General features: G+C 48.9%; 1 protein-coding gene and 2 long non-coding RNA genes across 4 annotated transcripts; all 3 read left to right on the top strand.

The window, feature by feature from the left end:
- The first annotated feature begins 221 nt into the window (after window positions 1-221).
- On the top strand, window positions 222-11,733 carry MON1B (MON1 homolog B, secretory trafficking associated). Of its 2 annotated transcripts, none has more exons than XM_032389895.1 (6): window positions 222-653; window positions 1,068-1,225; window positions 3,398-3,727; window positions 4,214-5,033; window positions 5,407-5,554; window positions 7,879-11,733. In XM_032389895.1, the coding sequence occupies exons 2-6, from the start codon at window positions 1,078-1,080 to the stop codon at window positions 8,086-8,088; spliced, it is 1,656 nt and encodes a 551-aa protein (XP_032245786.1). In that variant the 5' UTR covers window positions 222-653; window positions 1,068-1,077; the 3' UTR covers window positions 8,089-11,733. The 2 variants fall into 2 exon arrangements, with proteins under 2 accessions (XP_032245786.1, XP_032245787.1); XM_032389896.1 differs by lacking the exon at window positions 222-653 and adding an exon at window positions 669-851.
- A 4,258-nt stretch (window positions 11,734-15,991) lies between these two features.
- Window positions 15,992-17,395, top strand: LOC116622943. Its single transcript, XR_004297647.1, has 3 exons — window positions 15,992-16,450; window positions 17,015-17,062; window positions 17,339-17,395. It is a non-coding gene; the product is annotated as an uncharacterized LOC116622943 (long non-coding RNA).
- Window positions 17,396-19,209: 1,814 nt separating this feature from the next.
- On the top strand, window positions 19,210-20,038 carry LOC116623066. Its single transcript, XR_004297668.1, has 3 exons — window positions 19,210-19,286; window positions 19,564-19,648; window positions 19,850-20,038. It is a non-coding gene; the product is annotated as an uncharacterized LOC116623066 (long non-coding RNA).
- Window positions 20,039-26,638: the final 6,600 nt, after the last annotated feature.

Here is a 26,638-nt window from a genome sequence, read left to right as displayed (position 1 = left end):
AAGCTTCCCTTTTTCCAGAGGCTGTCGAGCCCTTTGTCTGTCTGACTACAGAGAGACACACGAATACTTCCTACTTCTGAGAAGCCCGTCTCTCGCTTCTTTAGCAACCGAGCCCCATAGGTTGGCCAGGCTGCGCACAGCGCTCCGATTGGAAGCGGGGACTGCCCGTCAAGCATTTCCTCTCGGCACAGACTACTCCACTCCACCCTTCGCCTTTTCAGGTGGATTAGGGAAAGTGAAGTTGCCTCAATTCTGGGAGCACGCCTATTGGTCGGACATTGGTATCTATCGTGACCGAGGCTGTGAAAGTCCTCGAGCCTTCGATTGGGTCCGGGGATATGTCAGTCAAGATGGGCGGGTGCAATCGCAACGCAGCGCACAGTATTGGTGGAGCTACGGCGCGGCCGGAGCGGGTGCGGAACCGCAGGAGGAGAGCCGGATTCTCTTGATTGGGCCGTAAGGGAGGCCCTCCGACTCCGGACTGGTTGAACGCGAGCCGCGCCCCCGTCACGCCGACAGCCGGCTGTAAGGGGAGCTGCCGGCTCGCCTGTGTTAGCCTTGCGAGCCAGGGCGGTGAGAGGAGTGCATAGGCGGTTCGCCGGGTCCCCAGCCAGACCGACGTAAATCCGGGAGTGGCGCGCGTCATCTCAACGGTGAGGGGACGCCAGTGGGCGGCGGGAGACAGGGCTCCGGCGCGGCGGAGAGCGAATAAAGCTCCGCAGCCGGAAGTGTCTTCAGAGTGGCGTCGTACCCGGAAGTGTGGCACGACGGCAGCCGCACCCGGAAGTGTGATGCTCCCGCTGCTCGGGAAGTGATGGTACCCGGCCAGTTGGGATACGGGGTTAAAACAGGTGTTTATGTCTCTTTATCCGCTGAAGCTCATTAGAACCTCCTTTTCCGGGAAATGTTGGAGGGTGCAAGTAGTTGGTCATGTTTTTGCTTGTCTCATCCTGTTGAAACCCGAGGGGAAACGAGCAGTAGGCATGTGTCCAAGGGGGCCAGGCTCAGTAGAGGCTTTTAAGAAGTTTCTTTTGCTGCCTGTCACCCTCAATTCCTTTACCCCACAGGGATGTGCAGATGGAGGCTGGAGGAGACACTAAAGCCCCAGCCCCTGGGGACGCGGAGGACTTGGAGGACACTCGGTTCCCCAGTGAGGAGGCTGGAGAGGGTGGAGGGGTTCACGAGGACCCGCCGGATCCTGGAGAGGGGGACCTGGAGAAAACAGGTATGTCTTCCCCTCACTAGGGTCTTGGAAAGAATACCTAGAGGGTGTCATTGTTGGGGGAGGTCAGAGGGGGACAAGTGAGGAATCTTTTGGGACTCAGGAAAGTGGTTTAAACCGCAGCAGGATCAGTAGGAGGCCATTGTGGACACACAGTGTAGTTTAAATCATTGAGGAATGAAAAGGAAATCAGTAGGTGTCAATGGATGTTCACTGGGGACTTGATCTGAGTTCAGGTCTTTGAGGAATCAGATTAGTTGGGGTCAACGAAGGGTATTGGGGATTTAGGATGTTTAGGTCAATGAATGACCAAAAGAAAGTTAATACAGTCAAAAGGAAACTATTTAGAAGTCAGTGTCTTTGGGGGCTAGGGTGTTATTTAAGTCATTGAGGTGGGAAAGGGGATCAGTGGCAACCAATGCGCATTCAGTGTTTACATCATTGAGGAGTCAGTGGTGAGTTGTTGGTGGCAGTCTTTAAGGAACCAAAAATTAGATGTTAAGGGTGATCATTGGTGAGGAGGCAGTGGACATCAGTGAGATTATGTGGAGAGTCAGAGGACCAGTAGGAGGGTCTTTGAAGACTTAGTGGATGTGTAAAGTTATTTGATGGAGACTCAATGGGAGTCATTGGGGAAACAATGCTTATTGACCACCTGGGAATGAGTGGATGTTAGTGGCATCATCGAGAAGGATGAGTGGACATCACTGAGAATAAATGGTGGGTGTGGGGGGGGTGTCTTTGAGAATTTGGAAATTATTGGCAAGTAATGGCAGGTATTGGGAGGGTAATTGGGAGGACAACATGGGGGATCGGCGAATGTCAATCAGAGAATGAGGGAATATGAGGTCATTGGGATTTTATGGGAAAGGTGTTGAAATAATGGTTGTTATTGGGGGATCAGTGGACATTGACTGGAATAAATGGGAGAGGTGTCAAAGCAATCAGTAGGGGGCAGTGAAGTTGTGGGTTTTATTGCTGATTGTTAATGATGGTCATGAGGAAGGGCGGTGGACAACATTATCATAGTCCTATGTGTTAGTGTAATTATGCTGGGTATTTTTTTTTTAAAGATTTTATTTGACAGAAAGACAGAGAGGGAGGGAACACAAGCATGGGGAGTGGGAGAGGGAGAAGCAGGCTTCCCATTGAGCAGAGAGCCCAATGCGGGGCTCGATCCCAGTACCCTGGGATCGTGACCTGAGCCAAAGGCAGATGCTTAACAACTGAGCCACCCAGGTGCCCCTTGGTGGGTATTGTAAGGAGTGGAGTGGATTATCAATGAGAATAAAAGGAGGTCAAGGAAGTTGGAGGAGGTCACTGAAATCCTGGATGTTAGTGGAAATTAATAGTAGTCATTGGGGAGAAGGGAGAATTAAATAAAAGAGGGTCAGGGGAAGTTATTTGAAGTCTTGGATGTTAGTAGAGGTTCATGGTGGTCATGGTGGGGATGGAGTGCACATGAGGTAAAACAGATTGTGTGTCAGGGCAGTCACTGGAGGTCACTGGGGACCCAGGTATTAGTGGTATTAATGGAATAACTGGAATGTTAGTGAAAAGCAGTGGGCATAAATAGGAGGTTAGGGGAGGCTCAAAGATCTGGGTGCTAGTGGATATTCATGGCAGTCATTGGAAGAATTAGTGGTTATCACCAAAAATATACGTGGTTGATGAGGAGAGTCAGTGAGGTCATTAGGGATCAGTGAACATCCATGAGAATAAGTAAGGGATTAGGGAGGGGTGGGGCAGTGGGAAGGATTTAAATGAGAGACTGTAGAGATATTAGTGGATGTCATGATGGCCAATGAGGGGTGAGTAGAGATACTAGGAGAATACATGAGGGGTCAGAGGTGTTAATGGTGGATCATTGAAGATGAAGATAATAATGGTCATTCAGAAGCAATAGGGTGCTTTGAAGACTTGGAAGTGGCAGTTATTGACAGGAGAATAAATAAACTCTAGGGACATAGAGGGTTCTGTAATGACAGTGAGAGATTGGATTGTTGGGGTTTTAGGGGGATCATGTGGAGGTCACTGAGGGGTAGAGGGGACACCTGGAGGTCTGTGTCAGTATCACGGGTCATTGGGGGGCTGGTAGAGGTTTGGTAAGTCCCTGGGCACATGGGGTTAAGGGGAGTCCACAGCCAGAATGACCCACCAGGATTTCCCTTTCAGAACCCGAGACGAAGGATCAGCCACCTGGCCTGCTGTCACCACTGCCCCAGTCAGAGGCCCTGTCATGCACCTGTGGGCTTTGGGATCCTGCGACCTCTGAGGATAGTCCCCTGGGTGGCCCCGAGAGTGGCTCTGGGGGCCAGGGTGGGGACCCCAGTGATGAGGACTGGCGCAACAAGCGAAAGCACGTGTTTGTGCTGAGCGAGGCAGGCAAGCCCATCTACTCCAGGTACGGTAGCGTGGAGGCACTGTCGACGACCATGGGCGTGATGACAGCCCTCGTGTCCTTCGTACAGAGTGCAGGGGATGCCATCCGCGCCATCTACGCTGGTGAGCAGAGGTGGGGGAGAGGGAGTGGGGGGAGCAGGGGATGGTGGACAGGAAAATGGCTGGCTGGGAGACTATCCACGCAGCCCTCCGTGTATGTGGCTGGCCGGCTAGGCATCTCTCTATTGTCCGTCTGTTTGGCCTGCTGGGTTCTGAGTGATTAACTCACCTGGACCCGAGTCACTGGCTGGATACTTCTGTGACTTTGGGGGCTCTCTGCGTGTCTCTGGGTTTCCGTGTCAGTCCTTGTTCTGTCTTCCCCTGATCCATGCTGTGTGTCTAACTGATTCCTTGACCATCCCATCATGTCTCTACGAATAACCCAAACTCCCCCCAGTTGTCCTTATCCTCGTGCAAGTGTGCCACAGAGTGACCATGTGAGCTCGGGCCGGGAGTGCGTGTGTTCAGGGACAGAGCAGAAGAGCCCCGCCTGAGCCCTCCAGTGGCAGCTGACCCATCTCTACCCCCTGCCCCCCTTCCCTCCCCCAGAGGACCACAAGCTGGTGTTCCTACAGCAGGGCCCACTGCTGCTGGTGGCCGTGTCAAGGACTCCTCAGTCAGCAGCCCAGCTACGCGGGGAGCTGCTAGCCGTGCACGCGCAGATCGTGAGCACGCTCACGCGTGCAAGTGTGGCCCGCATCTTCGCGCGCAAGCAGAACTACGACCTCCGCCGCCTGCTGGCCGGTTCGGAGCGCACCCTAGACCGGCTCCTGGACAGCGTGGAGCGGGACCCCGGGGCCCTGCTGCTGGGTGCCGTGCGCTGCGTGCCTCTGGCTCGCCCGCTGCGGGAAGCCCTGGGTGCGCTGCTACGGCGGTGCACGGCGCCCGGCCTGGCCCTCTCGCTGCTGGCGATCGGAGGCCGGCTGGTGACGGCGGCCCAGGAGCGGACTGTGCTAGCCGAGTGCCGGCTGGACCCAGCCGACCTGCAGTTGCTGCTCGACTGGGTGGGGGCGCCGGCCTTTGCGGCGGGGGAGGCGTGGGCACCTGTGTGCCTGCCCCGCTTCAACCCCGACGGTTTCTTCTACGCTTACGTGGCGCGCCTGGACGCCATGCCGGTCTGCCTGCTGCTGCTCGGCACCGACCCCGAGGCCTTCCATGACATGGCCACGTGCAGGCGCCTGCTGGAGGAGGGCATGCACGGCCTTGGTGCCATGCGGGCCCTGGGCGAGGCTGCCAGCTTCTCGAGCGCCCCAGCAACCAGTGCTCCCGCCTACAGCGTGCAGGCTGTGGGGGCGCCCGGCCTCCGACACTTCCTCTATAAGCCGCTCGATATCCCCGACCATCACCGCCAGCTGCCTCAGTTTACCAGGTAGGCCCGGACCCTGTGGGCAGTTGGCTGGGCAGGAAGCCTTATCCAACTAAAAGGTTCAGCGTCTCATAGCCATGAGGTGGGAGAGAGCCAGGCATTCTCTAGGAGGATGGAATCGAACGGGTGCCTGTCCACTGAGGGAGGCTCAACCAGCAGCCTCACGGAGTCCCTCATTCTGATGAAGAAGAGGGCCCCAGTACTCACGGAACCCCCCGGTTGCTGGGCCAGCTGGGCCTCCAACCACTGAGAAACCTCAAGTCTAATGGGGGCGGCTGGGCTCCCTCATTTAATCGAACTCCCTAGGCTGAGGGGAGACAGGCGAGCCAAGCAAGCCTCTGGTTGACCTTGGCCTCTCCTCCCTCCACCCCGGCAGCCCTGAGCTGGAGGCCCCGTACAGCAGAGAGCAGGAGCGGCAGCGCCTGTCCGACCTGTACCACCGTCTGCACGCGCGCCTCCACAGCCCCTCCAGGCCCCTGCGCCTCATTTACCACGTGGCTGAGCGCGAGACGCTGCTGGCCTGGGTGAGTCGGCTGGGGGTCTGGAAGAGTTCGTTCCTGACTGGAAGCCTCCTTTTCCTCCACTCTGTCCACTCTGACCACGCCTTTGCCTGCATCCCTGTTCCTACCATTACACAGGTGTCTTTGAAACTCATAAGGATTGCACGGTCTACAACCCTCCCGTACCACTGTTCTTTTCCTTGTTCCCCCATTAGCTACCAGTACAGTGTCTCTGACTTGGAAGAGGTCCCATTAACAACCATCAGCAGACACCTGCCCGTGTGTCTACCAGTTCAGTTTTCGCTCTGGGAGTCCCCAGTACTCTCGAACACTACAGGCTTGGTCCCACCCTGTGCCTTCTACCTGGGGTGTCCTTCCCTGGGGTCTTCAGGGCTCCTCTCCTCATTCCCATGGGTCGATTAAGGATCAGCCATTCAGGGAGCTTGACCAAGGTGACCCCACTGGAAATGGCACCTTCCCTCAGGCTCTGCCATTTGGCAGACATGTATTAAATCATTTATTGTATGCTTATTGGGTGTGAGGCATTGTTCTCACCCGAGGATTATATTATTTTTAAATTTTTTTAACTTCCATTTCCAAGCAATTTTAGACTTACAAAGAAGCTGCAAAATAGTACAAATAATTACTATGAATAGGTTCTTCACCTAGTTTCTCCAGATGTTAACCACAGGAGCTTATTAAAATCAGGAAATTAACATCAATACAACAACATCTAATCCACAGATTTCATTCAGATCTCACCAGTTGGCCCACTAATGTCCTTCTGCTGGTCCAGAATCCAGCCCAGGATCTTATGTTGGTTTATTTATTGTTATCTTCTTAGTCTCATTGATTCTAGAATCCTTTCTCAGTTTTTTTTGCATGTCCCTGACACTTTTTTAAAGAGTACCAGCTAGTTTGTAGGATGTCCCTCAACTTGGGGTTTTCTAATATTTTATCATGACTGAATTAAGGTCATGCATTTTGGGCAAGAATATCCCAAGAGTGAGTAATATGCCCTTCTCTGCACCTGATCAGGAGATCCACAGTGTCATTTGTCCCACTGTTGATGTAACTTAGATCACTTGGTTAAGGTGCTGTCTCCCAGATTTCTCCACTACAAAGTTAGTGTTTTCCCCCTTTATAATTAGTAAATATCTCGTGGGGATTATGTCAGGTTTCTGTTTTCCATCACACTTTCATCCCCTGATTTTAATAGCCATTAATGATTCTTGTCTGCAACAGTTACTGCTCTGGTGTTTGCCACATGGTGATTTTTGAACTCCGTCATCCCTTCTACATTTATTTGTTGGGATTCTACTACTATATGGAAGAACTTTTCCTCCCCCTGTTTATTTGTTGAATTTTTAATTTTATAGCAATATGGTCTCATGGATTTTTCTTTAAGTCAGTGGGCTACAAGCCTTTTCTGTCATTCATTTTGGTGCTCAAACTATCTCGATTTAGTCGGGCTGGGCCCTGTGTCTGTTTTTATACGTCTCCATCGCTGTCTGAGCATTCCTGTTTTCTGGTACACGACGTTCCAGGCTCGTCATGTACTTTCTCTGTGCCAGTCCTGGAATCAGCCATTTGTCCAAGGAGTCCTTGTTCCTTTTGGTGGAGAATGGCATTTCAAAACCAAGATATGGTAGGCCCAGGATTTTAAATTGGGTTGTCAGGGGATGACTCACTGAAGAGATGGCATCTAAGGGGGAGGTAGTGGGCTATGTGGGTATCTGGAGGGAGAGGGAAAGGACCGTGCAAATGCTGTGAGGTGAGACAGAACCTGTATGTTTGAGGAATAGCAGGGAGAGGTTAGAGTGGCCTGGAACAGAGTGAGTGAGGGGGAGAGCAGTGAGAGAGGTGATACAGAAAGGTATAGTGACCTGGTCAGGTTAGGTCTCTGGTTGGTATAAGGATTAAATTGAATTAATCCTCCTATCATGCGCAAGCTACAAAGGATGAAAACAAGTATGTGGAGCTGAGAACAGAACCTTGTATACGACAACTGCTCAGTAAATGTTAAGCATTGTTGTTTTCCCCGGTCCACAGATGAGCAAACTGAGATCTAGGGAGTACGCACATACACACACACACACACACACACACACACACACACAGCCAGCGGCCGCTAGATCAGCTGATTCCTTGGCCCTACTGAAAACCCCTGGCCCACCATGACACAATATGAGTTTACCAATTTTAGCCCAGTGACCAGGTAGCACCTGGTGGGAACCCTTGCCAGATGGGTTTTCCAAACGAGACGGGCATGGGGCTCGGGTGGGGTGGACAGGACTGGGCATGGTCAGCTCTGGCCTAACTGACTGTGTCTCCTCTCAAACCTGCAGGTGACTTCCAAGTTTGAACTCTATACCTGCTTGAGCCCCCTGGTGACAAAGGCAGGTGCCATCTTGGTAGTGACTAAACTCCTGCGCTGGGTGAAGAAAGAGGAGGATCGACTCTTCATTCGTTACCCACCCAAGTACTCCACACCCCCAGCAGCCCCAGCCGCCTCTACAGACCAGCCTTCCCATAACGGCTTGTTCCCTGGACCCTGAGAGGCGGAGTTCTCAGATTGGGCAGTGCTGAGAACCACCACCTTTGGTTTTTACCTTCTGTCTCCACCCTGGGAAAGGGGCAGGAGGGACAGAGGAAAGGCTGCTTCCCCAGCCCCGTCATGCTCCTCCACCTCTGGGAAAATCCTTCGGCCCCTCTGCCTCACCTCTATCACTTGGATGATGTTCCTCTGTCAGGGGCTGTCTCCTCCAGTCCTGGGCAGCACACCCTCTGTCCTGCATCAGGAGTCTGCCTCCTTGATGGGCTCTCAGCCCTAAGTGTCTAGGGTTGGCCAAGGTCCCTTGTGGTGGTCCACAGGGGCTCTGGAATTGGGAATGCATGGCCAGCCTTCATGAAAGGCTTAAAGAAAGAAACAGTACATAAAAGACCTAAAGTCAGTTCCCACAAGGACATTCCTTTGCCCTTCATGTACTTCATCTTTACCTGGTCAAAAGTGGCCCCCATCAACATTGGCTGCTGCTGATACCGGTGAGAAGGTGGCCTCCAGGGCAGAACACCTGACTTCACAGGTGGCTGAGATCCAGACATCCTGCATGGGAGGTGCACTCGGCTTCTAAGGCTCATTGAGCTCATTCGTCAAGTGCAGAAAACCTCGCATAGGCTATTACGCGAGGATTTGTGAACCAAGGGGGACTCGAACTCCTGGGTACCACCGCACAGCTCATGTATATTTGTCTCGGACTTCCACAACCTGCACCACACGGCAACCCAGAGAGGGCAAGGCTCCCCTAGAGTTCGTACGTGTGTGCACAGCACTCCCTCCTCAACCGACCGAGACCCAGTTGTGCCCGTTCCCCTACACTGGAGCTGGTGGACGCGAGGTTACGCATGCGCGCTAACTGTCGTTCCGGGGCCCGCGTCCGTGCTTGGCGGGAGCTGAACCCTCACTGCTCCTCCAGCTGGTCGACTGACGAGCAGACGCGCAGTGCACGCATGCGCGCTGCAGAGCCTGTGTCCCTCGCGTCGTTTTTTTGGTTTTTTTGACCAGTCGTCATCCAAGGTGCACGCAAGCGCAAACCCCGCATTGGGAAATGGCGGCCAAGTTGGAGCTTTTGGAAATGGAGGCCCCCGAAGTCGTAGAGGAGGCTGAGGAGGCTGAAGGTAGGGAGGGCGAGCCAGCCGCTCCCTGGCCAGGGCAGACGGGAGGGAGCCTTGTCCTGTTACAGTAATGAAATATTAATAGTGTACTAAAAAAATTAATTTAAGCTTTTTATAAAAACAAAAAACTGTTCACCAAAGGGGAGAAAAATAACGTGCATATTCTTATCGTCTAGATTAACCCAGCTTTATCGGGTATATTGGTTTAAGTGTTTCGAAGAAACAATAGACTATTTCAATATGCATCTCTTCAGACAAAAAACGGGGATGGATGTCGTCACAAAACCACTCTGCTCCTGCCACACCGAGGAAAAGCAACAGTAATTCCCCGGTATCATTTCACACCCAGCCCATATCGCATTTCACATGGACTCTTAAGTCTGAACGAGAGTGGCCTCTCCCATGGATGGCTCCTTTCCTTGGTGCACTTTGTCGATAATGACACCCCGACCCTAGTGAGGGGGGGGGTTGCTCTAAGGATAATTAGAAATTACCGCGAAGCCAGAAGAAGAAACCCTCCCAATTCAGTGATCCACCGCTATGCCACTAACTCTTTTTTTTTTTTTAATTGTAGACATTTTTGGAATGTCCCAAAGTACAGCAAATAATATGGTGAAGGCCCATGTACCCACCACTCTTGTTTCAACAGCTCTGGACTTTCTGCCCTCCTTTGATCTATCTTTGTCCCCCTTCCTGCACACTCTTTAAACCACTGTATTAATAATAACATTTGGACTGCATCTTTCCAGATCTATCTATGCAGACACCAACAATAATTATGATTGTTCACTGGTTTATTGTTATTTCTCCAGCACCTAAAACAATGCTGCTTGGCATATAGTAGGTGTTCGGTAATTTTTTTTTTATTATTGTATGAATAGTAACTTTAACTGGAAGAGCTCTCTTAGGTTAGGGCTATACATCAAGGGCCTTCAACAAAGGACATTCAGAAGGAAGACAGATGCAAATAGATCTCATTTATTAAGCACTTACTATAGCACTTAAAATAGTAGCAGCTGTGCTAAAAACTATTTTCGTATCAAGCTTTCAAATTAGTCAAAATTGAAGTTCTGATTAACTTCACCAGCAAAGGGGAAAATTGAACATGTTAAGTATCATTTCTAGCCCATTGAAAATGGCTTTAAAAAGAGAGGGATAAATCTAGTTCTGATTACTCTGTAGGGAAACAGGCTCTCTTTTGCCTCACTCAGAACTGACCAGTAAAAGCTTTGCTAGAAGCAGTTTGGCAGAATTTTTAGCATCTAAAATGCTATTCCATATCTGTAGTCACCATGCTTGGTAATCATAAAATGTGCAGATGTGTGGACCATGAAGGATCATTGGAGTGTTGTTGATGGAAGCAAAACGTGAGGAGCAATCAGGGAAATGTCTAGATTTAGATATGTCCATGCCTATTGTGGAATGCCTGTGTGGTGGACACTTTTTAAGCAGTAAGAAAACAATAAGATAATTAAAAATTAATTTTTAAAAGAGTAAGATCATGGTTTATTGACACAATGAGCTTCAAAGGTGATCATACTTTTATGAGAGAAAAGCAAGTTGGGATTTAAAAAAAAATATTAAAAAGACGGGCAATGTCAACTAGAGCCCTAGGTATATTGCACAGTGTCTGAAGGCTAAAGGCCTAACTAATGACTCTCAACAAGGGACTTAGGTTTTTAGGAGTGTGCAAAGGTGGAGGCATTTTTGTGATTTTTTTTTTTTTTCTTTCAGGAAAATGTAGTGCTGTATGATTTTAAAATAGAGAAAGGAGGAAATTTTGAATGGCATCCAAGGATCATATATTAATACTGATCAATATTAAGATCCCGGTTTTGATGGTTATACTGTGGTTACCTGGCAGAGTCCTCCTTTATTTAAGAAATATACACTGGAATATTAAGGAAAAATGGGCCATGATGCCTGCAATATATGGTACAGAAATGCTCACAAATGAGAAACCTAATACAAAGGCAAATAGGAGCACTGTGGCCTTTTTCTACCACTTTTATGTACATCTGAAATTATTTCAAAATAAAATGTTAAAAGGGACTCATGCTGTACAGACTGTTTTGTAATATGGATTTCTCAGGAATTTTTATCAAGATGTTAGTCGGGTTATTTAAGAGATTTACTGATCACTCATGATGATTCGGACTAGAAATGAAGTGGAGAGGAAAAATACAGATGGAGCTTTTGCAGAAATGGTTACGAAAATCAGCTGTAAAAGACATGGGGACAATGGAGAAATCACATTTGTCTGGGCACTGGATGATACTACATGATGATTGTTAATCTTAGTGTAATGAGAGGATTGGAGTTATCTAAGAAAATGGCCTCAAGTAGTTGAGACTCTCAATGAAATATCTGGGGATGAAATATCATAAAAGCATAGGGCTTCCTTGAAAATACCTCAGCACAGGAAAAACAGCTGAAGCAAATATGGATGAATATTAATGGCTGTCAGATCTCAACGATATGCATAATCAAGAGCTCATCAGGTGTCCTATTTTCATGTGTGTTTGAAAATTTTCATATGCAATACTACAAAGAAAATAATTAAATACTTCCCCTTGTTAATAAAGTAGCTTTAATTTTTTTTGTTTCATTTCCAAATATTAAAAGAGTATTGTAGAAATTAAAGTCTCAAGAGGAGACATATCCGTTATTACGGATTATATTGGAGAAAGGCAGGAAGATTTAGGGCCAACGAGAGAAAGGGAGGTTTCATTTTTAACTTCACATATTTTGTAGTGTTTGAATGTTTTGGGGGGTAAGAAAGTAAAAAAGCAATACATGAAATACATTTTACTAAAAGATCTGAGTGTGTTCACCAAACTGTTGGCAGTAGTTACCTCTAGGAAGGGAAGTGACTCACTGAAGAAGGGCTTGTTCCTGAGAGGAAGCTGTTACTTTTTCATCCATGTTTTTCTACATTTGTCTATTAAATAGTTAAAAATTCAAATGCAAAATTAACTTAATGCATACTAATTTGTAAATGATTTGAGACCAGACATGTAAAGAAAGTGAACATACCACCAAAACGCCATACCACCAAACATTTTACCAAAACTTAAATTTACAACATGATTTTTTTTTAAAAAACTTATTTATTTATTTGAGAGAGCGGGTAGGGGCGGGGTGGGGGTGGGAAGGAAGAAGGAGAGAAAGTCTCAAGCAGGCTCTGCATTAAGTGTGGAACTCAACATGGAGCTTGATTTCATGACCCTGAGATCAAGACCCGAGCCGAAACCAAGAGTTGGAAGCTTAACAGACTGCACCACCCAGGCATCCCTACAACATGATTTTTAATGGCTACAAAAGATTTCATCCTATGAATGTGCTATAATTAACTAAAATATCTTTAGGTTGCTTCAGTTTTTTAAGATTAGAAATAATGAGCAACTTGCCCACTATTTATTTCCTTGAGATAGATTCCTAGATATGGAATTTCTGATCTAGAGGATTTGAGTAATTTTTTTGGTATTTACTACCAAAAAGGTTGAAATGTAATACTGATTTTGCCTATCAGATTGGCACAAATGAAGAAGTTGGAAAACATAGTTGGCTGCTAAGAATACGGGGAAGGAATCTTTTATGGGCCTGCTTGAAACAAGTGGAGAGCAATTTCATAAAACCAGTCAAATTTCGTAATACACATGCTCTTTGATCCAGCAGATGGCCTAGTAGGAATTTATCCAGTAAATATTCTTCCATGCATACACAAAAAGAATGTATAGGGATGGTTTTCTTGTTGAATTGTGTCCCTCCCCAAAATTTATGTCTATCAGAACCTAAAAATGTGGTCTTATTTGGAAATAGGGTCTTTGTAGGTATAACTAGTTAAGATGAAGTCATCCTGGATTAGGATGGGCCCTAATCCAATGACTGGTATCCCTATAAGGAGAGGAAAACTTGCGCATAGAGAAATACACAGAATGCCAGGTGAAGAGCCAGCCTACATCAGGTCTGGGGCAGAGTGCTGGCTGGGTTTGAGGTTTGACCCCCAGCCCAGGCCATCTGCAACTAAAATACTATGTATGACCCATTGGTCTGTTTGGTCTGTTCCAAATAAAAGAGAACTTCTCCTTCCTCCAGCCTGGCACGCTCCTGCCCCGCGTGGCCACCTGCATGGGAGCTGCTGCCTAGGCTAAAATTAGGTAGAGAAATCACAGGACTGGAAATGCAGAGTCTTCCAGATGACTGGAAGTCATCTCCATACAGAGCCCTGAAATTGGGACTGAGAGAAGTTAGAGATCTCTAAAAGGAAGATCCATTTTGTGGTACTTTGTTATGGCAGCCCAAGAAAACTAATACAGATGGTCACTGTGGCATTGTTTTTAACAGCAAAAGAAGGGAAACAACCTGAAGATCTATGAGTAGGGGCCTTCTCTTAAATTATGGTCTATCCGTTCAGTGGACCATTATGAAGCCACTGAAAAGAATAAAAAGATCACTGTATACACAGTCAAATGAAAAATAAGATGTAGAGCACCATTTATGGCACAACACCACTTAAATAGCATGAGTGGACTTGTGAATTTAATTATCTCCAACTACACAACAGATAGCTTGTAACACTAGTGGTCTCTTTGAAGGGGAAGTGAGGAAGTTAGGGTCTGAGGAGGAGGGATTTTGCACTGTAACTGTGAGTAAGCATCTCTTCTTTTACCTTGGGACTATCAGATGCATTTTGTGAGCTGCCTTTCGTTTTCTCTGCCCAGTGTTCCTTGGAGAGGAGTGGGTCACTGGACTTTGACCTTTTATCATTGATTTCAAGAGTTTAAGATGTTAACATTTTTCCTGTGGGTTTTGTTGTTGTTGTTGTTATAATTTTAAAAGTAACACAGGCTCATGTTAAATACATGTAGAAGTATCTATGGTGAAAAGTATCTTTGAATCAGGTTCCAAATAAGGTCTTTTCCTCACAATTGAATGATATACATGTCAAGTTTCTTTTAATCAATAGAGTTTCCCCTCTCCCTCTTTTTTTTTTTTCCTTTGCATTTTATTTGTTGAAGAAACCAAATTGCCCTGTGGTGTTTTCCAGCATCTGCATCCCCATGGTGTCACTTAACATGTTTCTCTGGCCCTTTTATTTCTTCTGAGTTGGTATTTAGGTATAGAAACCTGGTAAGATTCCTGGGTTGTTTTGTTTTGGTTTGGTTTGATTTGGTTTTTGGCAAGAATCCTTCATAAGTGGTGTTGTGTTCTTTCGTGAGGAGGCTCATAATATCTGGTTGTCTTCCATTTCCTACATCCATTAGTCCTTTAAGAATTTGCAAATCGTGACCTATAATGATTTCTTTAAAAATTCATATGCCATCTTTCTGCCCTTCTGCATCAGTTAGAACTTCATACTGATTTTAAACAGCAGCAGTGAAAGTGCTGTTTCATTTCATTAAGGGAATGCCTGAAGTGTCCTTTGACCTCTTAGGAGAAGCTGACCATTAGGAGTCCTGATTCATCCAGCACACATGAGAAGCTCAGAGGCAAGGGACAGGGTCTTGCAGGAGCCCTGCTCTGGCTGGAAGCCTGCTCCCCCAGCCTGTCCTCAGTTCCAGCCCAGGGCTTCCACAGAACTCGCTGCGCCATTCTCCCTCCCTTCCCCAGATAGGCTTGGACCTTTCCTCCATCCTGTAATTCTTGTTTTCATCTCCCCAGGGCAGACCAAGTCTTTGAAGATGACTGAAGACCTGCTGGCAATGGTGAAAAAGCTGCAGAAAGGTCATGTATCTCTTTGTGTCTGAGGCTCAGCCTGGGGTTTTGAGGCAGGCAGATGTGGTTCCAACCCAGTCCCCTCATCTCACATCCCTGGGAAATTATCCCATTATGCGTTCTCCCTCTTGTTCAATTTAATTCTTTGAACCAAAAGTGCAGCTTCAAAAATCAAGAAAAATAAGGGAATGGACAACCCTACTCTCTTACACACACACACACACACATGCACCTGCCATCCATGTCCCTGGCTTAAGGGCTAGCAGCAACTATTTTTAAAATTCTTAGGTATTTTTCCAGAGATTAAAAAAAACAAAACAAAACAAAACATTCCTGGGTGTGTATTCTTTGTCCTCCCTTTTTATATACAAATGGCAAATGGCAATGCAAATGACTGCACCTTGCTTCACTTGTTGAGGGGGCCTAGGAGCCAGCCTACATCAGGGCTGGGGCAGAGTGCTGGCTGGGTTTGAAGTTCGACCCCCAGCCCAGGCCATCTGCAACTAAAATACTATGACGCATTGGTCTGTTTGGTCTGTTCCAAATAAAAGAGAACCTCTCCTTCCTCCAGCCTGGCACGCTCCTGCCCCGCATGGCCACCTGCATGGGAGCTGCTGCCTAGGCTAAAATTAGGTAGAGAAATTACAGGACTGGAAATGCAGAGTGACCATAACTGTCTCCAGTAAAATGAAGACCCTCAGGAATGTGTTAAGTCATAATCAGCACCTTGGAGAGCATTCACTCTCCTAGAAGTTTCAGGAGATGGGAGTTGGTGGTCTCAGAAGACCAAGGACTTGAGTTTATCAACTCCAGCCACTCCAGAGTGTCAGGAGTTGGTAGTGAGACCCAGCAAGGGTTGGGAAACTTTTGCCCCAACTCTGTGCTGCTGACCTTGAAGCCAGAGAGGGATGAGGAGGAAGTCATCTCCATACAGAGCCCTCAAATTGGTACTGGGAGAAGTTAGAGATAGTTCTCTAAAGAGAGCACCCACGTTGATAGCATATATCTTCTTTCAATGTCTGTCTCGCCCATGCAGAATGCAAACCCTGCAAGGGCCTCTTACAGAGCCCAGCACACAGCAGGAACTCAATAAATGCGTTTTGATTGCCAGTATCAGAGACACTGTACCAACCCCCACCCATCTCTTTCTGCCTTAGACAGCCAGGCACCTATCTTCTCTGGCTCAATCTTTCTTTTGTTCTGCAGAGGGAAGCCTGGAGCCACAGAATGAAGACCTGATTAACCGGATTAATGAGCTTCAGCAAGGTAAACTCCAGGACCTAGACTTCCTAGCTAGGCAGGAAGAACCTGGACTTTGAATGCCACCACTTCCTCATCTATAAAATCCAGGCACCTCCAGGTTGTTGAAAGATGAGTGTGCAGTGTCACAGTGTGCAAGAGAATAGCAAGGTCAGAGGCTGCACTCACACAGTGTCCTCTTCTTTGGCCCAGCAAAGAAGAAATCCAGTGAGGAACTGGGAGAAGCCCAAGCTCTCTGGGAGACCCTGCATAAGGAACTGGACTCCTGTAAGTAGGACCAAAAGAGGGACCCACAGATCTTATGAGCACTGCTGATGTTCTCTGCACACCTCAGGGTCTTGGCATGGGCTGTTCCCTCCATCTGCAACACTCTTATCTGTGTAATACCAATTGCCTTTTGCTATCTCAAGTCACCTTTGAGCTCTCAGCCCAAACTTCATTCTAACAGATCTACCTTGACGGCCCCATCTAAATATGGACTACCACCTTCCCTCTGTCACTCCCACTCCCCTGCTTTATTTGTTTCTTCACAGCCTGTATTTCCACTTGATATAGTGTATTTATTTCTAGTCATCTCTCCCATTGGCATAAACTCTGTGCATTCTGCAGGGTCTTTACTCCTTTGGCACTTATAGAGAATGTGGACACTGAGGGGGAGATGCTGGATCAGGATGGTCCCCAGTGGGAGATGGGTGCAGGTGGCAAGAAGATACCTCCCCTGCCCTGGCACTGTACCATGCCTTCTGTAACTTTGATAAGCCTTTGCATGAAGTTGCAATGAGGGCACAGGATCTGGCCTCTGGAGGCTCAAAGTGTCACTGTGTTTTCCAGTGAATGGAGAGAAAGTGCACCTAGAGGAGGTCTTGAGCAAAAAGCAAGGTATTTATCAGCTGTTCTGTCTTCATTGTTCTACCCCATTTTACCCACAAAAGCCCACACTTCCCAGAATAGCTAGAGTAATCCCATTGAAACCTGAGTCAGGGTGTGCTTCCCTCTCTGCTCAGACCTTTCCCTTAGCTGCCACCTGACTCGAAGTAGACACTAAAGGCCTCCAAGTGTCCTCCAATGTGTGATATGATGTGGGGCCCATTACCTCCACCCAATCCTGACTCCCCAAGAGGTCACACAGGGCTCCCTTGGTTCCTCTCCCCACAGAGGCCCTGAGGATCCTCCAGCTGCACTGCCAAAGGAAGGAAAGTGGAGCTCAGAAGTAAGAGGTCCTGCTCAACTCTTCCCCACCTTATTTCCCAACCTGAAGGAGGAGGGAGCAAAAGCTAGGGAAAATATACCTTGGACACACACTCCTCGTTTTTCCTTTCTGTAAAATAGAATAGCTAGACAAGAGACTTCCCTGCTCATCTTTGATTTTGGTTGGTGGTGTTGAGATTAACTCACTCGTTTGATCATTCATTGCTAGTTTCTTTATTAAATAAATTTCACCCACTGTTGTTATTCTAAATCTTCTTCTATTGGCTATCCAGCTCTTCCACCATCCATTCATTTGTTTATTTATCTGCCCATTTAGGCCTCCAGTCATCCACTTACCCACCTGTCCACCCACTCACATTCATCCATTCATCCACACATCTATGCAATCCTTTTCCAGCCAGCCAGCCAGCCAGCCATTATGTCTCCATGTTGCAGGAGTGCACAGAGCAAATTTCTGTCCATAACTCTCAGGTCGCAGAGAATTGCAGACAGAAGAAGCTGGGGTAACTGCTGGGGGTAACCCCGGGTCCATGGCCCAGTGTGGTGCTGGTTGGGCATGGGAGTGGGGCTTGCATCAGGGAGTTTGTTGGAAGAGGAGCTACTGGAAGCAAGGCTTGGAGGAGAAAGCCCATAAGGGGGCTCCTAGTAGAGGGAGCACTGGGCAAAGATCCAAAGGCCATCCAGAGGAATCCCCTAGACTGAGCCAGGCTGGATGTCAGTCCTAGCATGTATTCTCTCATTCCTGGCTGTTGGCCCCTAGGTTGCACGTTGAAGAACAGCTGGAGAATTTGATGGGCCAGCACAAGGACCTCTGGGAATTCCACGTGAGCCATCCTCATCCAACCACAGCCCTTCCTCTCCTGCTTTCAGTGTCTCCACTGACTGGCTCAGTGTCTACCCACTGGTCACCCCAACTCCATGGGATAGTTTTTGACTCCTTTCTTCCTCTTACCCACCTACTCAGCCCTTCAGCTTTTACCTTAAATTTAGCCACCTCTTACCATTGTCCCCATTGCCACACTGGGCATCTATTGCCCAGACTGTTACAGTAACCATTGCTGAGCATCCTGCTTCCTTCCTGCTTACCTAGAGTTTGCTCCCCTTGCAGTGGCAAATACGAACCCTGAAAAGGCCATGGTCTGATCAACGTTCCAGGCAGGAGGAGACAGTGGGGAGCCAAAGGGGCCAAGTATTTGCTTGTCCCCAGGATAGTTGGGTGCAGGGGGAGGCATACTCAGACTCTAAACAAAAAAATAAGTAGATCATGTAATGTCAGTGGGGAAGGCATCCCTGAGCAGGTGACATCTGAACGCAGACATAAAGTAAGGGAGGAAAACATGCATGTATCTTGGTACAAATGTTCCTGGAAGAAGGAAAGGCCAATGCAAAGGCCCTGAGGCTGAAGCCAGCCTGGGGTATTTGAGAGAGCAAGGAGGGGGGAGGATGGGGGGAGAGAAGAGATGAGATTTGAGAGGTACACGGAGACATGGGGAGCTTTTGGAGAGATGTGTCCCTACCACCAGGCCACAGCTGGAACTGCACATCGAGTTAATAAATAGTTGAATGAATGAATGAATGAATGAATGACATAATTCGGGTAAGGACTTGCCAAGGGGGCTGAGAGGACAAACGGACAGACAGGTCTCCTCTCTCGCAGATGTTGAAGCAGCGGCTGGCTCGGGAGATATGTGCCCTGCAGAGCAGCAAGGAGCAGTTGCTCACTGAAGGTGGGGCCCCCGTGCCGGGTTGGGGCTGAGGGGGCGGGGCCTAGCCCCCTGGAGCTCCTGGCCCCGCCCATGACGTTCCGCCCACCCGCAGAGAAACTGGCGCGGGCCAAGCTAGAGGAGGTGGAGCTGCAGCTGAGCTCGGGGCGCAACCTGGCGGTGAACGATGGGTGAGAGGGGCAGAGAGCAAGGGGCGAAGGGGAAGGAGCAAGGAGGAGGGCAATGGGCCGACTTTCCTCCGTCACCGCCTCCAGCCGCCCCTCCCGGAAGGCCTGGCGCTGGAGCGGGTCGGCGGGGCCTCTGGGGAGCGGCGCTCCTTGCACCCCAGCCGCTCGCGGAGGCTCCGGCCGCTTGGCGTCTGAGGTCTATGTCGGGATCTTGGTGGCTTCCTCCCCGCGCCGCTCCACTCTCGTTCTCTTCTTCCTCTCCGCGCCCCCTGCTCTCCAGGCTGAAGGCGGAGCTGGAGAAATTCGGGGGACAGGGTCCTGCCCTAATCCATTGCACCCCAAAGGACGGGGCCTGCAAAGGAGAGGTAGGGAGCCCGGCGATGCGGCGCGGGGGCAGAGACGGCGGGCGGGGGTGCCCTCGGAGTCTCTTGGAGAAAGCATCAGTGGGGAGCAGGGCGCCCGGCGGGGGACGTGACGGATAGAGTAAAGGCAGCCGCCGGCCTGCGTGCGGGGACGCCAGCGCCCTCGGGAGCCGGGGCCGGCAGCCTGACTCGCCGCTCCCGCAGGCTGGCCCCGAACGCCCCGGCGCCCTCCGCGAGGACCTGGAGCCGCCCCCAGAGCACTAGGACCCGCCCGAAGCTCCCCACCCACACCCCCTTCGAGGCCGGCCGAGAAATAAAGGCGAGGATTTCGGACCTTCCTCCACCTCCTGCCTGAGTCTGTGCTCCCCCGGGCTTGGGGGGGGCGGGGGCGTGTCCAGGCACTCGGGGCGGGGCTTCGGCCGGGCTCCGCCCATCAGTCACGTGGCGGGCTCGGGAAGCTCAATGAATGTTCGTGAGCATCACAAAGGACACGTGGGTGCCGAAGCCACCCCATCTCCTCGGCCTCACGTCGGGTTCCTAACTGTTTTACCAACAAGGGCTAGAGGGAACATGTTAAACACCCATGTAAAGTCCTGTCTGTCTCCTGTGGTTCAGAGTAAATTCCAACCTCCCAAGAGCCCCTGCATTCCCCACAGAATCCCACTGACCTCTCAGCCTCCCCCTGCTCCCCCTCACACGTTCGGTTCCAGCCCTCTGCTTTTGCACCCTCTCCGAGCACTTTTTCCTCTCAGGGCCTTTGCCCTGCTGTGTCCTCCTGTGGGACGCCCTTCCCCAGGGCCTCGAACAACCGCAAGTCTGTTAAGTCTGTCAGCTGCCTTGGAGGCTGGCCTGGGGGACCCTACTTCAAAAGGCACCTTGCACCAGGGTGCTGTCCTTGACTAAACATGTCTTCATAAAATGTCTGTGCTGGTCGTCCGCTGTGGGCCAGGCACCATTGTTGGCCCTGAATTTAAATAGCATGGTCAGGGGATGTCTCACTGAGGGAGTGGCGCCAGAGCAGGGAGGTGAGGGGGCGAGTGAGGAAGGGAGCCCTGTGGACATCGGGGGAAAGGTGCCCCTGGCAGAGGGAATGGCTCGTGCAAAGGCTGTGAGGTGGGATTGGGCTTTGTTGTGTTTGAGGAACATCTGGAGGGAGCCAGTGTGGTGGAGCACGGTGAGGTAAAGAGGGGGGGTGGATAATACTGGAGAATTGCTGGGGACCCAGTCAAGTCCGGCCGTGTCCGCCGAGTCTGTAGTGTTCCAAGAAGGAGCCGTGGCCCCCAGCAAACACTCAGTATAGGTTAGCTATTACTTAGACCTCCGGCCCAGTGCCCACCTGCGTTAGGCCAGCCTCCAAGGGTCTTTAGGGAGGCTTGGTGTCTCTGTGTCACACAGATGGGACAGCCTGGATATTCTACCGACTTACCATTTTCCTCCTAGGATTCAAATCCTGGTTTCCCTGCTCACTTGCTGAGTAATCTCAGCAAACTGATTAAGGTCTCCCAAACTCAATTGCCAGATTTGCAAAATGATACCAACCGCACAGAAATTACTATAAACCTAGCCAACTCCTTGCTCCTCTAGGAAATCTCCCCTGAACCCACAGATAAGCTAAATTGCCTCATGTGGGTACAGTATAAGGCAAGGGTTGATTGGCCCCCCCAAATAACTCTGAAGAGTGGAGACTGACCAGCCTTATTTTTCTCCCTGGTTTCCAGTAAAAGCCCTGAAAAAAAAACTGCTGAAGACAAATGCCCCTTTCAGTTATTGCCTGGATATTTTTGTACGTGCATGAAATCCCCTGAAATTCCTTGGATCTGAAGGCTACTGATGATTAATTGTTAATTGTTTCCGTGCGCCGATAGTTCTTAACCGTTTTTCTTCTTTTCTCTCGTATAAAATAAATACTGGCTTATTCCATATTCCTGGAGTTCCCCAAAAGCTCAGACTTTGAGTGGTTGCTTCTTTACTCTCACACACTTCTCTTTCTCAACGGCTTGTAAGTTAAGGACAGTTGTCAAATTATTCCCTGGGGAGGAAAGGATCAAATGGTGTTCCTAGTCAGGAATTCTTTAGCCTTTTCATCTTCATTCTATTGGGACTGTGGGTTTGGCAGGGGAGAATAAAAGGACAGGAGACTGCTATTTGGGAATGTTGAAGAGCAATATGAGATGTGCACCTTTATAAGATGGAGGGAGTCCTAGATGGGAGCTGTGCTGCCCAGAGTGACAGCTCCAGGCCCCGAGGGGCCCCAAGGGGCTACCGGGCACTTGGAGTGCAGCTGGTCCAAATGGAGACACGCCCCAAGTACAAAATGCACGCTGGATTTCAAAGACCTGGAACAAGAAAAAAATTAAATGCATCCTTAATCATTCTTATGTTGATTACATATGTAAATGATACTATTTGTGAATAGTTATAATCACAACGTTTAATATATTGGCTTAAATAAAATATTAAGGTTAAGTTCACCTTGTTTTTCCTTGTTTAATTTTTTTAATGTGGCTAGTAGAACATTTTAGGTTACATATGTCGCTCACATTATTTTCTATTTCTGTTGGACAGCACTGTCTAATTAGAGGGTGTGGGAGGGGACTGGGCCATCCGCTGTGCCCTGGCCCCTTTGTAGCTGTTACCTGCAGGCCACATGGCTCCTGGTCTCCCGGTGTCTTGATCTCACTATATGCCTTTCGTGCCAGGAGCTCAGCACTGAAGACTGGAACAGGGTTTCACATGGGATGGACACGTATGCAAGGCACACACACACACCTGCATCCAGATCCCTTTTCTGTGTATACATCTCAGTTTGTGGATGAACAGGTCCCACCATAGTCTTGCATCTCAGAAAACATTTTAGTGTATTTGAAAGGCATAATCTTGGTATACCAGATGTCCTTGCTCACTCAGGCAAAAATGCTGATTTTATCCCCTGAACACCTACGTAAGTATAGTTTCTTCTAATGCCATTAGCAAGACGTTCAAAATGGCTACACTACAAAATTATCAGTCTTCAGGAATGCGTTTCACACAATTGACATGCCATCAAAACTGTTGAATTGGCTAGTGAGGAGCAGGATAATCACGTGTTCTTAAAATTTTATCCCAGTTTATGTATTAACTCTGAAGGGGGATGTGACTTTATAGTGGGGAGATAGAACTGCCTGAACCAAGGGCGAAGTGTAGCATGACCAGTCGTGGGACCAGATGAGTGGGAGGTACACCTCATCACCCATGTGGGGTTCTTGATGAAGATGTTTAACTTACGTTTAATCAATTGGAATCTGTACAGCGAGAAGTTCTGTAGGACATCTACCTTGGACATCTGGAACAGGTCAGTGTCATGAAGAATGGAGGAGCTCTGATGTATTTGTTACCTATCACTGTGGTGACAAATTACCATAAACTTGGTTGCCAAACAATACAAATTTGCTACCTCACAGTTCTGGAGGTCAGAAGTCCCAGTTCTGGAGGACTCAGCTTACATTCTGGAGGACTAAAATCACAGTGTCATCAGTGCTGTGTTCCTTCTGGGGGCTCTCAGAATCTATTCCTTACCTTTTCTAGCTTTTCAAGGTTGCCTTAAATACTTGACTCCCACACTCAGACCTCTGCTTCCATCATCACGTCTCCTCTGACCCTCCTGCCTCCTTCTTAGAAGGACCCCTGTGATGCCACTAGGTAATTGAGGAAAATCCCCTAACCCAAGGCCCTTAACTAAACCATGTCTGCAGAGACCCTCTAGACACACTAGGTAACATACTCCCAGGTTCTATGGAATAATGGACAACTTTGGGGGCCATTATTCTGCCCACCACATTGGAGGACTGTTCCTGAATGGGAGAGACCAAAGGAAATTCATGAAACTTGAATGGACCCTGGATCAAGGCTGGGAGAAAACATTGTTGGGGTCTTGGGGAATTTAAGAATAGAGTGAAATTTGGATGATACTGTGGAATTAATGTTGATTTCTAGCAGTGGTACTGGCAGTTGGTTGGCTGGAGAATATTCTTATTTTGGGGAAATGAGGGCTGAAGTAGGTTTTAAGTTTCATAATGTCTGCCACCAATGCTTGGATGGTTTGGCAGAGGGGAAGTGTGTACGTGTGTATGAGAGGGGGAGGACGAAGTGGGTGCAGAAAGATGGTAGTCAATCTAGGGGTTTATTGTATGGTTCTTTGTCAAAGATTTGAAATCCTTTAATAAATCTAATAAGTGGAAAATTGGGGCTCCATTTCCATAGCCCCTTCCTGTGTCCTAAATGTCCCAACGAGAAGCCCCTGAGATGGCAGATGTTATATTTTGCATGAACATATGTAAAACCAGACTTGATCTATCCCCAATCCCTAGGAAGCGCACCCCTCTCCATTCAGACTCTGACTTTTTCCAAAGGTGACTGTGCTAGTTCATGATGTTCTTGTTAGGTCCCAGCTCAACTCTGCCTTCTCTTTTTTTTTTTTTTAAAGATTTATTTATTTATTTGACAGAGAGAGACATAGCGAGAGAGGGAACACAAGCAGGGGGAGTGGGAGAGGGAGAAGCAGGCTCCCCACTGAGTAGGGAGCCCGACACAGGACTCGATCCTAGGACCCTGGGATCATGACCTGAGCTGAAGGCAGATGCTTAACGACTGAGCCACCCAGGCGCCCCTCAACTCTGCCTTCTTAATGAAATTTCTTTGTTGGTATTTAGTCCCTCAGAAATGAGAAGTGCATCTCAGGCTCTCCCTTGAGGTCTTTCGTCTCCCCCCAACCACCACTGCTAGTTGGGAGATGTTCTGACCCTCTCCTTGGCCAGGATTTCAGGAATGACAAAGGGGAACGAAGCCTGCCTGGCCTACAGCACCCTCCATAAGGAGATGACAGCTCTCACACATGGTGGCCTTTCCTGGTCCACAACAAATCTGTGTCCTTTGGCTTTTGATTTGCCATTTGTTCTCCTGGATCAGCGGACCTCCCTCTTCCCCCGCCCCTACTTCCTCGGCCTGCAGGGTGCTGTGTTCATTTCCTGTAATTTGTTCTCAGAACTTTGCTTTGTCTTTCAGGTTCACATGTGAATGGCCCCCGGGGCTGGGGGGGGTTGGTGGGGCTCAGCATTGCCAAAGGCTGAAGAGCATCTCAGAGAACCAAGCTAGAAAGGAGCCAACTGTGGAGAGCGGGCAGAGGAGCCAGAGGGACTTGAGGGGTTCCCAGAGAGGGGAGAGAGAGGGAGTGGCCAGGTGACCTCATAGACTGTGTGTGTGGGGGGGGGGGGGGGGGCGGCGTGGTAATTCCTCTCTCTGCCCAGGCCTGGTGACTGACCTCCGGGCTCCTGGGGTACCTACCTCCCTAAGCAGCCCAGCTCCACCGCACACCAGCTCTTTGGCTTCACCCAGTTACTTAGCTTCTCTGAGCCCCAGTCTCCTCCCCTGCAAAGCACAGGGTTGTTGTGAGGGCTAAGGAAATGGATAATGTCAAGAAAGCACCTAAGACAAAAAAAAAAAAAAAAGAAAGAAAGCGCCTAAGACAAGACTTGGCCTAGCATGAATGGGCACTCTGTTGGAGTTAGCTGCCATCATCATTACAGAGAATTTTCATATTCGCAGTCGGTCACCATCCAAGCAGTCCTACTGCGATCCTAATCAACACCATAGGTTTTTGTCGGGAAAGGAAACTGATGGCCGCTTACCAACCAGGATAAGGCTCGATTTCAATCCCAGGTCTTCCTGCGTGGAGTCTAGAACTCTTCCTGTTCTGCACGCCACAGCACACATGCACTTTCCCAGTCCGCCCAGGTTTGTCTGGCTTTTTTTTTTCTTTTTGCTTCATCTTTTAAAAAAACAATTTAACTGAATAAAATTTGAAGGTCTTATTGGCTTTGTTCAATGATTCCTGAATGGGGCAGCATCCAATGTACCAGATAGAAAGGTGCCCCGAGGAGCTGTATAAAGTGAAAGACTTGCAGGCAGAGGGGAGCAGGAACGAGGAAGTTACACTAGGTAACCAAGCTGGTTGGTTATTGCAAGGTCACTTTGCTTTAGGAGCCGGCAGGGGTCTATCAGGAAGATTATCTAACCAACGCTGATTTACAACTGTCTTTTTGGTGGGTGCACGATAAGCTTGTACTAATTACTACTTTAGAGATCTGTTGATTTAATTTGTTTTTTTAGGGACTTTTGACGCCAACTTTGGCCAGTTTTCCCAGGATCCCTTCGGCAGGCTCTGGAATGAGTGGGGGTGTCTGGGTTCTCAATGTTGTCACGAAGAACTGTAAAGGAGGAAAAATAATTTTCCCCCTTCCCTTTATGGTGAGTGCACGGCCGAGAGCCCTTTTTTTCTACGCCTCATAAATGGATAGGCTCCACCGTGGCTCCACTGTGGCCAGTGTAACTCAAGATCATCGTTGATAGGTTTAACCTGCTTGTTTTCAGCCTTAAAATTTTATTCACCTGAGGCCTCACGCTGGCTTCTCCCGCTTAAGTCAGACCCGGCTCAGTCTCTGCCCGGTTCCTTCCAGAGCCCTCTGGAAAAAGAAGAGCTCAAATAGTCTGCAGGCTCCTAACGCAAAGTCCCGGGGGGCCAGGACCCCGGATCTGAGAGGGACGCACCCATCACCTCCAGAGACCGCGGAGCAGCGAGCCCAAGGGACCCAGCAGGTACTTTGTCTGGTTGCTCTTGTTCCTCGGGGGTGTCAGGGGTCACCTTTGGTTCCTTCTCTGACACCAGAACTGTTGAAAGATAAACTGAGGCACATTAAAAATTTTTGGTTTATTTGCGCAAAAATCAATTCGCATTGGGCAGCATCCAATTCAGTAGATAGGCAGGCGCTCCGAGGAGGAGGTGTAGAACATGAAAGGTGTTTGTGGGCAGACGGGAGTGGGGACAAGGGAGTTTTACCAGGCCAAAAAGCTGGTTGGTTATTGCAAAGTTATTTTGCTTTAGGGAAGAGCAGGGGTCTAGGGGGCAGATGAACTGACTGGTGCTGATCAGGTGATTGACTGGTTTACAATTCCATTTCT

The sequence above is a fragment of the Phoca vitulina genome, unplaced genomic scaffold (genome assembly GCF_004348235.1).
Source record: "Phoca vitulina isolate PV1807 unplaced genomic scaffold, GSC_HSeal_1.0 scaffold56, whole genome shotgun sequence".
Classification (NCBI taxonomy): Eukaryota; Metazoa; Chordata; class Mammalia; order Carnivora; family Phocidae; genus Phoca; species Phoca vitulina.
Note: the sequence above shows the minus strand (reverse complement) of the source record. Positions and strands in the feature narration are given on the sequence as shown.